At 40.0% G+C, this 14516-nt stretch overlaps 4 protein-coding genes across 5 annotated transcripts; 1 reads left to right on the plus strand and 3 right to left on the minus strand.

The window, feature by feature from the left end:
- The first annotated feature begins 2819 nt into the window (after window positions 1-2819).
- On the plus strand, window positions 2820-4366 carry LOC140772951 (expansin-A10-like). The gene is made up of 4 exons (XM_073115216.1): window positions 2820-2991; window positions 3070-3203; window positions 3286-3598; window positions 3699-4366. The coding sequence occupies exons 1-4, from the start codon at window positions 2837-2839 to the stop codon at window positions 4003-4005; spliced, it is 909 nt and encodes a 302-aa protein (XP_072971317.1). The 5' UTR covers window positions 2820-2836; the 3' UTR covers window positions 4006-4366.
- Window positions 4367-6547: 2181 nt separating this feature from the next.
- LOC140775075 (cyclic dof factor 1-like) lies at window positions 6548-8893 on the minus strand. Of its 2 annotated transcripts, none has more exons than XM_073118324.1 (2): window positions 8359-8826; window positions 6548-7792 (listed from the first exon to the last, which is right to left on the minus strand). In XM_073118324.1, the coding sequence occupies exons 1-2, from the start codon at window positions 8464-8466 to the stop codon at window positions 6773-6775; spliced, it is 1128 nt and encodes a 375-aa protein (XP_072974425.1). In that variant the 5' UTR covers window positions 8467-8826; the 3' UTR covers window positions 6548-6772. The 2 variants fall into 2 exon arrangements, 1 of the variants encoding a protein (XP_072974425.1); XR_012106680.1 differs by having other exon boundaries at window positions 7651-7929; window positions 8359-8893.
- A 609-nt stretch (window positions 8894-9502) lies between these two features.
- LOC140773832 (E3 ubiquitin-protein ligase MPSR1-like) lies at window positions 9503-10441 on the minus strand. Its single transcript, XM_073116596.1, has one exon. It carries the CDS (start codon window positions 10245-10247, stop codon window positions 9639-9641), a length of 609 nt encoding a protein of 202 aa, XP_072972697.1. The 5' UTR covers window positions 10248-10441; the 3' UTR covers window positions 9503-9638.
- A 137-nt stretch (window positions 10442-10578) lies between these two features.
- On the minus strand, window positions 10579-14165 carry LOC140773831 (probable glucomannan 4-beta-mannosyltransferase 7). The gene is made up of 10 exons (XM_073116595.1): window positions 13988-14165; window positions 13558-13892; window positions 13365-13463; window positions 12356-12608; window positions 12029-12139; window positions 11792-11928; window positions 11577-11690; window positions 11291-11490; window positions 11012-11206; window positions 10579-10916 (listed from the first exon to the last, which is right to left on the minus strand). The coding sequence occupies exons 1-10, from the start codon at window positions 14115-14117 to the stop codon at window positions 10754-10756; spliced, it is 1737 nt and encodes a 578-aa protein (XP_072972696.1). The 5' UTR covers window positions 14118-14165; the 3' UTR covers window positions 10579-10753.
- Between the last annotated feature and the right edge of the window lie 351 nt (window positions 14166-14516).

Below are 14516 nucleotides of genomic sequence, written 5' to 3' on the forward strand. Positions count from 1 at the left end.
GGGAAATTTCTGTTGAGTTGCCTCATGCAATAGTTGACTTCCCCTGTAGTGTTCTTGTGCCTAACTAATTTTGACTATTATGCGTTGCTCATACTACCATGCCTCTAATAATGTTGTTATTAGAAAGAATTATTATTAAGTAGGAAGAGTCGGTGGATTCTTTCCACTAGATTTTCTCATATCGTACACAGGATATACAGGATACAGTGTCACTTTATTCCAAATACTCCTGGTACTCTTTAGATGGTAATTCTTTCTTCTTGCTATAGTTGGGCCTCTTCTGTTTTCAGTTTAAGCTATCATGCAATGCAACGCAGTCAAGATTTGTCGAAGTAGATGGCATTTACAGCATACAGAATTGATAGATAGCTGATGTAAAGATAGCCTTTGTACTTCACAAACACTATGGAAAGCCAAATCTATTTTTGAGGAACTAGATCATAGAGTTGGAGGTCCTGAACAGTAAGGAAACACAAATCTATGAACTACTTACTCTTTTTTACTTTTTTTGCATGCCATTTTGTTCTCTTTTGCTTGCCATTGGTGTGGATAAGAGGACATATCTGGTGAAAGTTTATAAAGCATCAATCTAAAAGGATTAATTGGGTGAATTCGAACAAAAAGTTTATCTTACAATGCATTCTACTACATTGTTGTTAGAGATTCTAGTCCACAAGGAGGCAATGAGATTGTTCAAAGGAGCCCACAAATCTATTCAGAGTGGTGTGCCTTTCTCTTCTTCATATAAAATGCAGCAACATTCAGGACCTACAGCATGAGAAATTTAATGCTTTCCGTAGAGAATGGTCCCCTCTGTTTCTTGAAGGAACCACATTTTGATTCTTCTTGCCGAGGTTTGTATCTCATGATGCATTCTACTACATATGAACTGAAATACTACAGTACTAATTAGATAGCTACTAATCCTAGTAGATAAATTCAATACAATGCTTTAAAGATTAAGCTTAATGGATTTGAAGGGACTCTATTAGTACTGCTAAACAGTGTCTCTAGAGTATTAGAATTAGTCTCTTAGAACTTGAAAGAATGATATTTAAAGGAGCTTAAACATAGGTATTTATTTCAAATTTGGCTTTGGCTAACTAAGTTCTTAGCCAGATTAGTGGTGCTAAAAATTTATCCCCTCACTGAGAGACTTACTAAAATATATCAGCCAGAGTCCAAACACCGACACAACACTGCTGCAAAAGCTAACAAAATAGGCTTGGAATGTTCATAGGATACGGAGATCTTAAGGGAGGACCATAGTAAATCAACTAAACGACATTGACATACGATCGGATAGTCGACGGTGGCCATAAATCTTTTCTCCTACTGGATAACATAATCACCCTAACTTCTGTATTGACAAGAACACCAATGATTCCATTTTGACCCGAAAAGGAACAAGAATTAAGGATTATAAATGGGGCCAAACCTAGTGTAGGAGGATTAGCTATCCACCAGTGGATTTTAATTTGTAATATCAAGCGCAGAAAGAGGGTGTATGACCCAAGTAACAGTAAAATAGATAGAGACAAAGGGACCTCAATTCTGGTAGAGAAATTAAGCTGACATCAGAAGGTATAAAGTGACAAAGGTGGTTACTGACAGTTGAAAGAGCATCTCATAAGTTACTTTAAAAAGAGAAGATTCTACTTAATTTGCAGTATAAAAAGCTTTACTAATTGCTGTTTCAGAACTCAAATAGTTTTTTAATATTCAGCAGATGCTAACCCTTAACATAATTCCCACTGAGTTTATCAATGTCCTTAAAAAAATTATGAATGCCAGAGAAATGGAAAAAAATCTGTTGATACTTCTCTAACAGGGATGATCTCACCCAATCTTGCGGCATGTGGTTACAGAAAGGTACTTGTCAGAAAAATCTGATCTTCTATCAGTCTTAGATCTTGATTTCTCTGATTGCAATGTTAACTTAGTTTTTCTTTTCTAAAATGCTACCAGAGAAATGGAACAGTGCCAAACTGTTCGAGTTGCTCCTTTCTAGTCTCTTTCATAGTTGTATTAATTTTTCTACATTATGCTTGCAGGGGAAATAGAAAAGCATGTCCATTTGATCAAATTTGAACCATTAGCAAAATTAGGTAACTCTTCATTATGCTACTTTCCTCTTCTTTTGTGAACTGCAATTTAGAGCATATCTCCATCCTACTGAAACAAAGAGAAAGAGCTATGTAAGTTGGATAACTAAAGCTTAAAAAGAAGAGTTAAAAGGAGATATGTGAGTGAGAAATAGCTGTCATAGATTAGCATTGTGTATTTATTTCCACCGGCAATCTAGTACCTATTTTGCAGTATAAAGTCCTCCCTCTCATTTGTTTCCACACCGACCTAAATCAAATTAAATTAAAAATTCTTTAGTGAAATTTTCTGACAATCTGACCAGCCATGTGATAAGAGTAAGAGGGAGAAGAAGCAGGTATGCAATTTGAGATTGTCTAATGACAGAGATCTAAGTCTCAATAGTAAAAAGATTATATTAAAAAAAATTGATCTAATGGGTCAAAAAAATTTCCTCTTGTGCTTCACATCCCAAGTCACAAAGAAATGAATAGAAGCTTTTACTCTTGTCACCTTCTCTCTTTATAGTTTACTCTGCAACTGAACAAGAGCATGAAGGGACCATTGCATGTGCCTTCTTGTAAGTATACATTCTTGGATTGGTGGTTTTGAGAGTGGTTTCATTTCTTAAAAAAATCTCTACAAAACCACACGGTTTCAAAACTTTGGAACAACATTTCAGATCATAAATTTCAACTTCTGGCTTGTCATTGTACTATTATTTTAGCTGTCTTGCTTGTCCATTAGAATTATGGAAGAAAAGGAGAGTAAAAACTCTCCCCACTTCAAACATCTATTTATGCCTCCAACTCCCTCCCTCTTGTTCCTCAAACAAATCGACAAACCTTCTTCTTCTTCTTCTTCTTCTTCTTCTTCTCTCTCTCTCTCCCCCTCCCTCCTTACCAAGTAATAGTTCTTCTTTCACTCTATGATGATTACTCCTTAGTGCTTCTTTTCTGAGTGGCCTACTTTTTATTGGTGCAGGGAGAAGATGGCTTTCCCTTGGCTTCTTTTGGTTGGTCTTCTCTCACTGTTCTCAATTGTAAATGGCTATGGAGGAGGATGGTCCAGTGCCCATGCAACCTTCTATGGAGGCAGTGATGCCTCTGGGACAATGGGTATTGATTATTACATTATAGAGAAGAATTGAGGACAAATAGTTGCTCTATGTAACATATTTTGCTATGTGATTTATTATAGGTGGGGCTTGTGGATACGGCAACCTATATAGCCAAGGATATGGGACTAATACTGCAGCTCTGAGCAATGCTCTCTTCAACAATGGCCTCAGCTGTGGTGCTTGTTATGAGATAAGGTGTGTGAGTGGCCACAGGATGTGCCTTCCTGGCTCAGTGGTGGTCACTGCCACAAACTACTGCCCACCAAATTATGCCCTCCCTAACAATGATGGTGGATGGTGCAATCCTCCCCTCCAGCATTTTGATCTCTCTCAGCCTGTGTTTCAGCACATTGCTCAGTACAAGGCTGGCATTGTTCCTGTTGCCTTTAGAAGGTAAGTCATTGTGTGTTGAAATCTTAGCTCTTCCTATCTCTTAGGAGTTCAGTCTTCTTCTGTTCTTTTGGCTGAGGAGTAATTCTCTATGAGATGGCAGGGTACCATGCAGGAAGAGAGGAGGGATTAGATTCACCATAAATGGGCACTCCTACTTCAATCTAGTGCTCATAACCAATGTGGGTGGTGCTGGTGATGTCCATGCAGTGTCCATCAAAGGTTCCAGGACTGGTTGGCATCCAATGTCAAGGAATTGGGGCCAGAATTGGCAAAGTAACACTTACCTTGATGGCCAGGCCCTCTCTTTCAAGGTCACCACAAGCGACGGCCGCTCTGTCGTCTCTTACAACATCGCTCCCGCCCGTTGGTCCTTCGGCCAAACCTTCAGCGGTAGCCAATTCCATTAAATCTCCTACTCCTACATACTATCTAAGCTACATACATATTAGTAGCAGTGTTGGTTATCTAGTTTTAGTGTCTCTAGGACTAAGAGAGTGATGTACTAAGATTCAAAAGAGTTTATTTTACTAAGGCTCTTCATGTTATTTGCCCTCAAGACTGCTGAAGGAGAACAGAAGGGATTTCTCTTTCATGACAGTAGTTGGCAGTGGTAGGCTAATACCGCCCGCATACATGAATCTTAATAGTTTCTTCTCTCTTTCTCTATGCTTGTGTTCTGTAAGATGTTGGATGGATAGCTTAAAAATGAGCTCCTTCCACAACATTGTAATCAGCTGCTTGTTGAATGTACTTTCTTTATGTTAAACAATCTGTCGTGAAAGTATAGTCTCCCTATTTGATTGCTAATTATGCTCACGAACTGCTAACTAACAATAAATTTGAACCTTAGAAGAAAGAGATTGGTGGTCAAGCCTAAAATCCAAACAGAATTCTCAATAAAGCAATCATATGATGCAAAGTGGAATGCAACTTTAAGCTGACACAGTTATTAGTACATTGTTTGTTGTGTTGTCACAACCAACCCCAAAGGAGAAATTGGTGTGAATGAGATTTAAGGAACTCTTTGCAGTTATTGCAGTCATATTAATGTTCTCTATTGGAAGAAAGAGATTTCATTACTCTTCCCAAAATAAAAGCACAAGTAATCTGAATCAAGCCTAGCATCTGGTGCCTAATAATATTCAGTATGTTTATGTTCTGCTGTCCTTTTATTTTCTCCTTTAGCCAAGTTATTAAATTAGGATTACAAGTAGAAAATCAAATGACTAACTATTGAATGCTGACCTCCTCTGTGTGAACTACAGCTCCTTTTACTCTTTTTAGACCTGGTTGAATTATGTTAGAAGTAGTACTAATGAATTGTGTCATTCAATTAGATGCCATTGACCCTTTGAGCCATGTTGTACTTTTATCTACCTGTTCTGAGTAATCAACTAATAAACTAAGAAGAAGGTGTGCTCTAAAAGCAGGGTTTAGATTTAATAAATGTCTTTGACTAAGTAGACGTATAGATGCTTCTTGCCTTGAAACCTTTTCTTTCAAATATAATATAAGAGTTTGCATAAGTTTACTTAGTAGTACACTTTAGACCAGGCTGTACATCTCTCTGTCTGAATACATTTCTAGATATATGATTGTCTGAGAAGTTACTTTCGTCGGACATGGCGAAAGGTAATGGAAATTTAGTAATACAAAACCAAAATTTTCTCAAAAGAAGTAGATACTGATATCTCAAGTGGATCTCTAGATCATGTTAATTTGAACATCATAGCTTCCATGCTTCTGACACAGTCGGTGACCAGTGGAAAACTCCTTAAGGTGTCATTGGTGGTGGTGAGGAGTTGAAGAGTGCTCCATTTCTGGTGTTGTTGTTGGCTCCTGGCTCCGTGTAGTCCATCACCATTTCCATCATTTCCCTCCCTTCCAATGAACTCTCCTAGAAAAGAAAAGATCAATGATCAATCACTTGAGCCAGGAAAAAGTACTAAGAAAAGACAAGAAGATGAAGAAACCAACCTCATTTTTCATAGAATTGTAGTATCCTGTCTCAAATTCTATCTGAGTCCTAATCCTTCTTCCATGTCCTGCATTACAATTAAGGAATAGAACTGAGATGCATCAAGAAGCTGAGCAAGGAAAAAGAAAGGATTGCAAGCCAAAGGACAGCACCTTGAGGAACAGGGAGTGACAGGATGAGGGCTGAGAGGAGAATAACAGCTAGAAAGCAAGATCTATTCATGATGCTTCTGGGTTCTTTTTCAGATGAGTGGGTGGGAGATGGGGAGGGTTGTTCTTAATGCAGTGTTGATAAGCATGCAAGTTGGCAAGTCTCCTTGTTTGTTAACTAGCATTAGATTGATGTGTGATGGAAAGTATTGAGTGGTATGTGATCATGGCATAACTTTATGTAGCCTCAAATAGTTAAAGATGGGCAATAGGTTTGGTATTGTGGGGGCAACCTTGGCCAACCTGTGGTTGCCCACTGTTCACATGCACAGATCCCTAGATGGGCTGCGGCTTTTGTTGTTTTTTAAAAATCAATCAAAGAAAAGAAAATTATAAAAAAATTTATATTGATTTATGTGGTTCGATAATTTGTTCACGGTGTATATTTATTATTTGCAAATCGAGCCCTCCAGCGAGCTCTACATATAAAGTGAGGTCTCCTTGTCTTGTTCGGCAACTCTACTCTTGGATGCACCTCTCTTTGTCTACCCTCCCCCACTTCTGCCCACCTTCTTATACGAGTCAATTAGAATGCGGTCATGAAAAAGAGAGATGCTTGTCTATCTGTGTGTGATAGAGAGTTCATGCCTATCCTTACTAAGATTAGAGGTGGGCATACACTGGCTTCCTTTTTCTTCTCTTGTGCTTTCTCCAACTTTCCACTACTTCTATGCTAGATTGAAGTGACTGTTATTACCTTGCTGGTCATCCCACTTGGGCAAGAACCAAGTCAAAATAGAAAATTAAGATGCAATTCTGCACTAAGAAAAGAAATCTTCTTCAATTATATTTGCAAATTTATCACTAACAACTGGAATTCTCTCTCTCTCTCTCTCTCTCTCTCTCTCTCTCTCTCAATTTTCCTTCCTCTCCTCTGATTATCAACTATTTACATGTACATAAGCAGATAAAAGTACAACATCTTGCTCGAACTTACAAAACTTCAGTAGTGTTAGCTTGCTAATGACAAAGTCTGTTAAGATTTCACTAAGAGATCTCATGGAAGTTGAGAGATCTCAGTAGAGCCACCGGATTGGCATGTAAGAGATGAGAATTCTCTGCGGCGTAATTCTTACCGTCAACTTTAGGCTGGAAGGCTTTGAGGAGCTTCTCCCTGCTGACTGCATCACCCTCGTCATTCTTCTTAATACCAACAATTGAACAAATAGAGCTCTTCGCAGCTTCTTCGGGATCATCAATTGTCAGTGTTTGGGGCACCCAGATACAGTTCTTTTTGAGACTGTTTCCTTCAATTAGATTGCTATACTTGTTCATGCTACCATCTCTTGGATGCTTGCCTAAGGTGGCAGAGTTAGTCCCTGACCCTGGAAAACCATTGTTAGGATTATAGTCAAGAGATGAGGGCCATGGAATGCTCCAATAAGCATTATACGCTGCAGCAGGGTAGAGTGGAATAGCAAAATTTGGAGTACAGAAGGCAGGACTTGGGCTCCATGGATAAGGCCAAGCAGTTCCATCTGAACAAGGATGTGAGAGTGGAATAGGAATTCCTTGGCAGTTCATGACGCCTTGTTTAGAATCCAATTCCATTACTGAAGAGTTGCAGCTCTTCGCCGTCTGCTCTGAAAGTTTCTGCACGGATTCGCCAGAACCGAAGCTGAGAACGGCGTCATCGGGCTTTACGGACATGGTTATGCGTCGATAGTGGGACGCAGAGTTCTTGCTCTTGCGACGGCCGGCTCCCACAGGAACATTCCTAATGGAGCCACCGGAAGTCCAGTATCTCTGGCAATTCTTGCAGAAGTGACGAGGTTGGCTGATGTTGTAATTGTTGTAGTAGCAGAACTTTGTGTTCGCGCTCTTACAACGAGGACAAGGGAGCAAATTCTCAGGCTTCTTTCTCGCCTTCTCGCTTGAATTGCTTGTAATGTTTGACTGTTCTTCATGTGCAGAGTTCTCCACAACTGTATCGTCTTTGGAGGACTCAATCAGTGTCTCTTGATCTTGGTCTTCATGTTCTGGAGGAGTCTGGCTTGTTTGAAGGTTCTGAAAGAAGAAAGCTAATTGTATAATATAAGAGAGAAGAGAAAATTAGCAAGACAGAAAGACAAAAAGGGAAATTAACCTTTCTATTTCAACATAGCAACACTTTCACTGATCTGATCCTCATATAAAGTTATGAACTGTGACAACTAACACAAATGATTATGAGTGCAGAAAGTGCAAAAACTGTAATAGAAAACCTTCATGGCTCATGGTTATTCTTCAGGCCAAATTCAGAGCAATCTCATGCATTCCAAGGTAGTAAGTAAGTAAGTAAGTAAGTAATTCTTTGAATGATACAGAACTCACAAACTACTAGCAATATTAAAAATCCAATCTTCACCAAATCTTTTTCTCGAAAGAAAGGAAAAAAGAAAAAAAAAAAAGAAGAGCATCAAAACACAAAATCCAGCGAAACCCATCTTCCAAAAACACGCCAACATCCGGTTTAACTCAATTATGCGATCTAATTCTAAGTGCAGATATGTCTTTCGGACACAAACCGGAAGAAATTAACAAAAAGATCTCATCTTTACAAAGTATCCAACAACTCAAATAATAAATAATACCTTCTCCTCTCCTCCACCGCCAGTTGCTGCTATTAAGGAATCCTCATTTGGCTGCAGCAAGATCATTCTCCCAAAGAGCTTGATTGCGCAATCTCTACTCTCCATCATATCTCTCTCTAGTCTCTAATTCTTTCTTCCTCGGAGGCCAACAAGGAGGTTGGTGGAGTTACAAGTGTGAGTTGTCTCCTCTCCCTCGAGTATAAGAGCAGAGAAGAGGGAGGAGAGAGGAGCATGCGCCAGGTCAGCATGGGCGGGGAAGTTTGAGCCACAAGTTCCTTTGTGGCCTTGGGGGGATCCGTTATTTGATTCGCTCGACCTTTTTCCTTCTTCTGGAAGTGCTTAAAGAACCCAAAAGTAGTACATTATTTAAAGCAAACGACGCGAATGCGCCAAATTGGGTTTGCATCGGGGTTTCTAGTTTCAAGAAAGTGAAGCGGAAAGAGATAGGAAGTAGAGAATTAAACAAGCACAAAAAAAAAGGACATCTTTCTTCCCTCTTTCTCCCACTCAGCACCCACCCAATGCCAATAGCAGCTCTTCCTTCCCTTTACTCCCCCCTTAATTGATCTTAAGGTATTCCTTTGACTTATTATAGAGTCAACTAAGTGGAAATCCAGCACAAGTTCTTCCTCTTGATACAGTATAGTATATAGGCCAAAACCATGGTGTTGAAACAATGGGCGTATCTGAGTTCCGACACCAACTGATGATATCTATGATCATTTATCCTATCCACTAACCATTTGCGTCAAATAATATCTTCTAGGTCCTTAGCTCAATTTACCAATTACTCCTTCCACTACTCGCGGTGTTTCCTCTGTTCTTCTTGTCGCATAGCGAAGGTGGTTTTGTCATTCTGAGAATGCTTTGCGCATTTGTGGAGCACTGAAGTAAAGAAGAAGCACAGATGATGGTAGGTAGGTGGTCCATTCTCTTCATCTCCTTGTTCCCTGAATGATACTGGAAGATAGATAGTGTCTTAGTAATATTGAATCCTAAATTTTGTATTCATCTAATTCTATATATATATCTGAGCTCCATCGAATGGTATATTACTTTATGACTGGGTACTTGTCTTTGTCAGAAGACTATAGATTGTGAACTTGTAATTCTGATGCTATAGATTACCAATCACTGATAATAAAAAATTGAATCTTTCCATTCGTATATCATTAAATTCACAAGCTTTATGTACAGCTATTAATTCTTACAAACCAAAAACAAATTAAAAGAATTCAAACCAGAAAGATTAAATAAAAGAAACAAAAAAAATATAGCAACTAAAACCCAGTTCTTTCGCCTCCTCTGCTTCCCTCTGCTTCTGATTCTGCTCCTGCTTCTGCTTCTGCTTCCCCTCCCTCCCTTTCATCTCTCCTCCCTACCGAAATGGTAACCCAAACACCTCCTCTCCTCCTCTCCCCTTCCCCTTCCACCTCCTTCTTCCCTTCGCCCTCCTCCACCGGCATCTCGTATCGGCAAATCGGACACGACCCGTGCAAACCCAACCATTTCTCGATACAATTACCGTGAAATCTATGCTTGCAAGGCATTTCCTTTACCACTCCGCACTCGTGTCCGAACCCTTCCAAGCAAATCGCACACTCCGCCTCCTCCCCCTCGCCAATATCCACCACCTTCAACGCCTCGATCGACGCCTTCGACGCCGGGGGGAGCCCTCCGGTGCCAGCGCCGACGCCGGATAAGAGCGCCGATAACAGCCCTGCGTCGCCTTGTATCACCACCGTCCACTGCGTGAGAGGGTTCACGAGCACGATCCGCTCCGGCGACCCCATAGCCGCGAAGACGATCGGAGAAAAGCTCAGCCTTGCGGCTCCTCCGCCGGCTTCTCGAAGCAGCTGCTCAAGTAGCCCGTCCTCCGCCGCCGACATCGCAATTTAGAAGAGAGAAGATGACGATGGAGGAGGTGAGCAGAAGAAGAATGGTGATATAAAAGAGGGGAGCAGAAATCTGTGGAAGGATCTGGAAGTATCTGTGTGCCTAATCCTAATCCTAATCCCAAATGACGTCCTATTATTATATTATGATATTTTTCATATAAAATGACATTTGCAGCTGAGCCCATCGTTTTGGACTTTTTACGAGAATCTCCTTGTGAAATGACATGCTCCCCCCTAGTCCTTTTCCTCTTATCGATTCCTCTCTTTGCCTTCACACTGATGGCTTCATCAAGTTCATCAACACATAGTTAACAAATGATCACACAAAGAATACTACTTCTGTTCAAATAATAATAATAATAATTTTACATGAGATTAACAACAAAGTAAATACCACAGAGGAACAAAAGGAGGTATCCTAAAAGAACTCTCAGCTCATCTCCTCTGCAGTATGGGGTGTAGCTCATTTGAAGAATCTTGAAGCAGGAAAAGAAATGCTATGAACTGCAGCTGAAGGTGCCAGAAAAATTAAATCCCAGGACAAGAAATGCTACTCCTTGGAGGTAGAGATTCATGTAGTAGCTTCTGGTTCCGAGGAGAAGATCATAGGATGCACAGAAGAAGAGAAACACTGCAAATCCAAGCTCAGGGACATTGACCCTGAATACCATAACACATGATTGATAGTTGTCGTAAAATTGTCGAAATTTTATAGGTTTGAATTGATATTGCTAAATGTTGTAGCATTTGGTTACCTGTCAGTGAACTTAGTTTGGCTTGTCTCAAGCAAGGGGATCTCAGACTTTTCCTTGAAGGTGTCTCCTACCTTCTTTGTTACAACCCATTCATTAAAATTGCCTGCCTCTAGTAGACCAGCCATGGATGCTTTCATCCTATGCATCGACATTACGCTCTCGAATAGGATCCAAAATGGCATCATGTGTATACTTCTGTAAGAATAACAAGATTGAGAGAGAGAGAGAGAGAGAGAGAGATACTGTCATAATACAAGGAAAGTTATAAGATGAACATACCTAGGATTTCTTATGACATTGAGAATGGTGAGAGTTGTGGGGATGTAAGCCACCCCCCAGGCTGGAAAGATGACTTCTGGAACCATGACTGATATCGGAAGAATAACACAATAGAGAAGAAAGGCGACAGTAGGGGCGATAACTCGCCGCACAAAGAAGAAGCTGTAGAGCATATGAAACTTCTTCAATAGGGACACATCCTGGTAATGACAACTGATAAGTTTTTGGAACAAAGGGGAACTAATCCTGCAATTGATCTTTATATTGTTGCCGATAGAGAATTTACCTTAGTGATCACTGTCTCCCATGCCATCTTTCGGAATAAGTTTGCAGCACCGCCAGTCCAGCGGTGCTGCTGACGGCAATAGGCCTTGAAAGTAGTTGGCAATTCACTCTTCACCTATGATAATTTTATTGAATCATCAAGTCATATATATATATATCTATAACCTACTAATTGGTAGTTTGATGCAATCCTTAAAAAAGTAGAGTTGTAAGTACCTTGATATCGCCAACATATAAGAACTTCCAACCCATGAGAGTTGTGCGAACAGCCAGGTCCATATCCTCCACCGTAGTTCGATCTTTCCAGCCTCCTGCTTCATTGATAGCTGATACGCGCCATACCCCTGCTGTCCCTGAGAACATGATAAATAGCAATTATGCGATTTCTCAAGTATGCAGAATTTATCTTTGACCTCTCTATCAATTGAATTTGTATCAAGATTGGATACTTACCATTGAAACTGAAGAAGGCAAAGACAGCTGAACCTGATTCTTGCTCTACTTTGAAATGATAATCTAATGACATCTTCTGAATCCTTGTAATCAAGCTTGTATTAAAATTCACTGCAAAAATCGTCCGGCAAAGGCCATGTCAGCAACTTCCTGTCAATTCAAAATTTGGTAGATCAGAATGAATAAAAGCTCTATGCAGCGCTTCAACATTCTGAACTGCATTTTTGATACAAAGTACATTTAGCAATTAAAGAAGTACATGAGGTGTATAGAATTTGCTATGCTGTAATTAGTACTGGATCAATTGTTAGAGATGGACATGCTTACCGAAGTCCCACCGCGCTTGAACTAGAGCAATCTTCGGATTGTGGATAAGAAAAGGTATGGTTCTGATGAGGAAATCTGGTTCTGGTTGGAAATCAGCATCAAAGATGGCAACAAAATCACATTGCTGGGCATAATCATACTGCATCCCTATCTTCAGAGATCCTGCTTTAAAACCCTTCCTGTTGCTTCTGATGACATACTTTATGTTTACTCCTTTGCTTTCCCAAGTCTTGCATTCAAGCTCCACTAAATCCTACATATCAAAGAGGCATTGCCACACTACAGAAAATTAAGTTGGATGGCTATAATTTTTAGATGCCCTCCTGATTCATATGAAGGAGCCATGAAACATTAATTCTATTATAAGTTGGCATGGCCTTAGAAGATACTAAAATTTGAACTTTAGTATATGTCATCTAAGATTGACTTGGAGAATTTTCAGCAACTTTCATTTGCAATTAGCATGCCCTGTAGTCTTCTAACATATGTTCCTCCTCTCACTCATTTCTTCCATACTCACAAATATTAAACTAATTTGACAAGTGATGTGTACAATAATAGAGGAGCAGTTGTGCAAGTCTACATTAAATTTTATAATGTCTCTCCACTTCCACGAACTGCTTCCCTGTAAAGTTTCTAGACCGCTTGATTGGACAAACAGTTTGCATCACTGTACAAAACAAAGGATATCCTCTTGAAGATCCTCTTTGGCACCACATATAAGATTAAGGGGCTAAAATTTAGAGAACCAAAATACAGATATCTAGTTCATGGGGTCCATAGATAAATAAAATCACGTGGATGGAGATGTGTCCATCTCCCCTACTCCACCTTACCTACTGCCTTTTAATATATTATTTCACCTATTTTTTCCTTCTTTCTTTGAGGCAAAACTTTACCTACTTTAAACATCTTATATATCCATTCCAGTTTACAAAACTATCATAGCAAGGAATACTACAATATATCTGGCTATGTTTAGTTTACTACCTCAATGTTGCAATTTTACCTTAATTATAGGGTTGGTGGAGTCATCAAGGACTTGGATTATGATTCTGTTTGATGGCCATGTCAACCCACAGGCAGCTCCAATTGAGAGCTTGTACACCTACAGAAGAAGTATCGTCTATTAGTATTAATCTCTCTCTCTCTCTCTCTCAAGAGAAGACTAGAGAGAGAGATATATATCTATATTTAATTACCTCTAGTTCATTGAACATGGGTATTTGTATTAAGACCATAGGAAAAGCCAAGCTCCCCAACTCTTCATCATCTCCTTTTATGGCCTCCCATTTGTATTGCTTCTCGGGCTTCCAACCAAATAACTTCACCCCCAAGCTCACCACGGTCATGTAAGTTGCCTCCACCACCAGCATCACCGACATGATCATGCATAAAGATACTACTACTTGCAACACGGGCGCGATCAAATGCGATCGCACCCATATCCAGGTAGCATAGACTTGATCGGGCGATAACCCGTCGAGAAACTCGAGGCACCAAGAGGTGGTTTCTTGGAGATAGTGTGATTGATTGACTAAGATAAAGAGGGAAAAAAAAAAGAGAGAGAGAGAAGGAAATGTAAACAATTTCGTTTAATGGAAGAGGAAGAAGCAAAATGTTGTCGCGTACCTGTACTTCTGCCTGCCAAGGGCGTAGCAGGGCTGGCATCGGCGGAGGGGGCGGCGGAGGGGGCGATGGCGACGGCGACGTCGACGGCTAAAAGCAATCCAAGAGCGACCCTCATTTGCCATATCTCCATGATTGCCTCTATCAAAGGAGAATGAGATGATACACAGTTCTGCTGAGACTTTTCTTCTCCCACTTCATTTTATATTTGACTAGTCAAAATGGAATATTCTAAGGGAGTGGGGTCCTATTCGATGGCCTCTTAAGTGACTAACACGATAAATTATCATTACCTACGGAATATTGACACGTAGCTCTCTTTTTCCTATATCAATGGACATGGATATTAGAACCTTAACAGCAGATCCTTAATAGATGGTGAGAGCAAAAGGACGAGAACGAGCTGGCAGTGCCTACGTAAACCGTCCATTTTTTATATATAGACGCCATCTCGTACGACAGGTTGTGCAGCAAATCCTGTCTGTCAGATCGTTTTTGGACGGTCTTGATCCTTTGATTTAGATATATATAT

Source organism: Typha angustifolia, chromosome 13 (assembly GCF_048772165.1).
Source record: "Typha angustifolia cultivar Huaian chromosome 13, ASM4877216v1, whole genome shotgun sequence".
Lineage (NCBI taxonomy): Eukaryota > Viridiplantae > Streptophyta > Magnoliopsida > Poales > Typhaceae > Typha > Typha angustifolia.

Coding starts and splice junctions, on each gene's coding strand:
- LOC140772951 (XM_073115216.1), top strand. CDS start 2,837: ATGGAAGAAAAGGAGAGTAAAAACTCTCCCCACTTCAAACATCTATTT. Junction 2,992..3,069: donor TCCCCCTCCCTCCTTACCAA/GTAATAGTTCTT, acceptor TTATTGGTGCAG/GGAGAAGATGGCTTTCCCTT. Junction 3,599..3,698: donor GTTCCTGTTGCCTTTAGAAG/GTAAGTCATTGT, acceptor ATGAGATGGCAG/GGTACCATGCAGGAAGAGAG.
- LOC140775075 (XM_073118324.1), bottom strand. CDS start 8,466: ATGATGGAGAGTAGAGATTGCGCAATCAAGCTCTTTGGGAGAATGATC. Junction 7,793..8,358: donor GCGGTGGAGGAGAGGAGAAG/GTATTATTTATT, acceptor TTCTTCTTTCAG/AACCTTCAAACAAGCCAGAC.
- LOC140773832 (XM_073116596.1), bottom strand. CDS start 10,247: ATGTCGGCGGCGGAGGACGGGCTACTTGAGCAGCTGCTTCGAGAAGCC.
- LOC140773831 (XM_073116595.1), bottom strand. CDS start 14,117: ATGGAGATATGGCAAATGAGGGTCGCTCTTGGATTGCTTTTAGCCGTC. Junction 12,609..13,364: donor CCACCAACCCTATAATTAAG/GTAAAATTGCAA, acceptor TTTGATATGTAG/GATTTAGTGGAGCTTGAATG. Junction 11,491..11,576: donor GGGAGACAGTGATCACTAAG/GTAAATTCTCTA, acceptor TGTCATTACCAG/GATGTGTCCCTATTGAAGAA.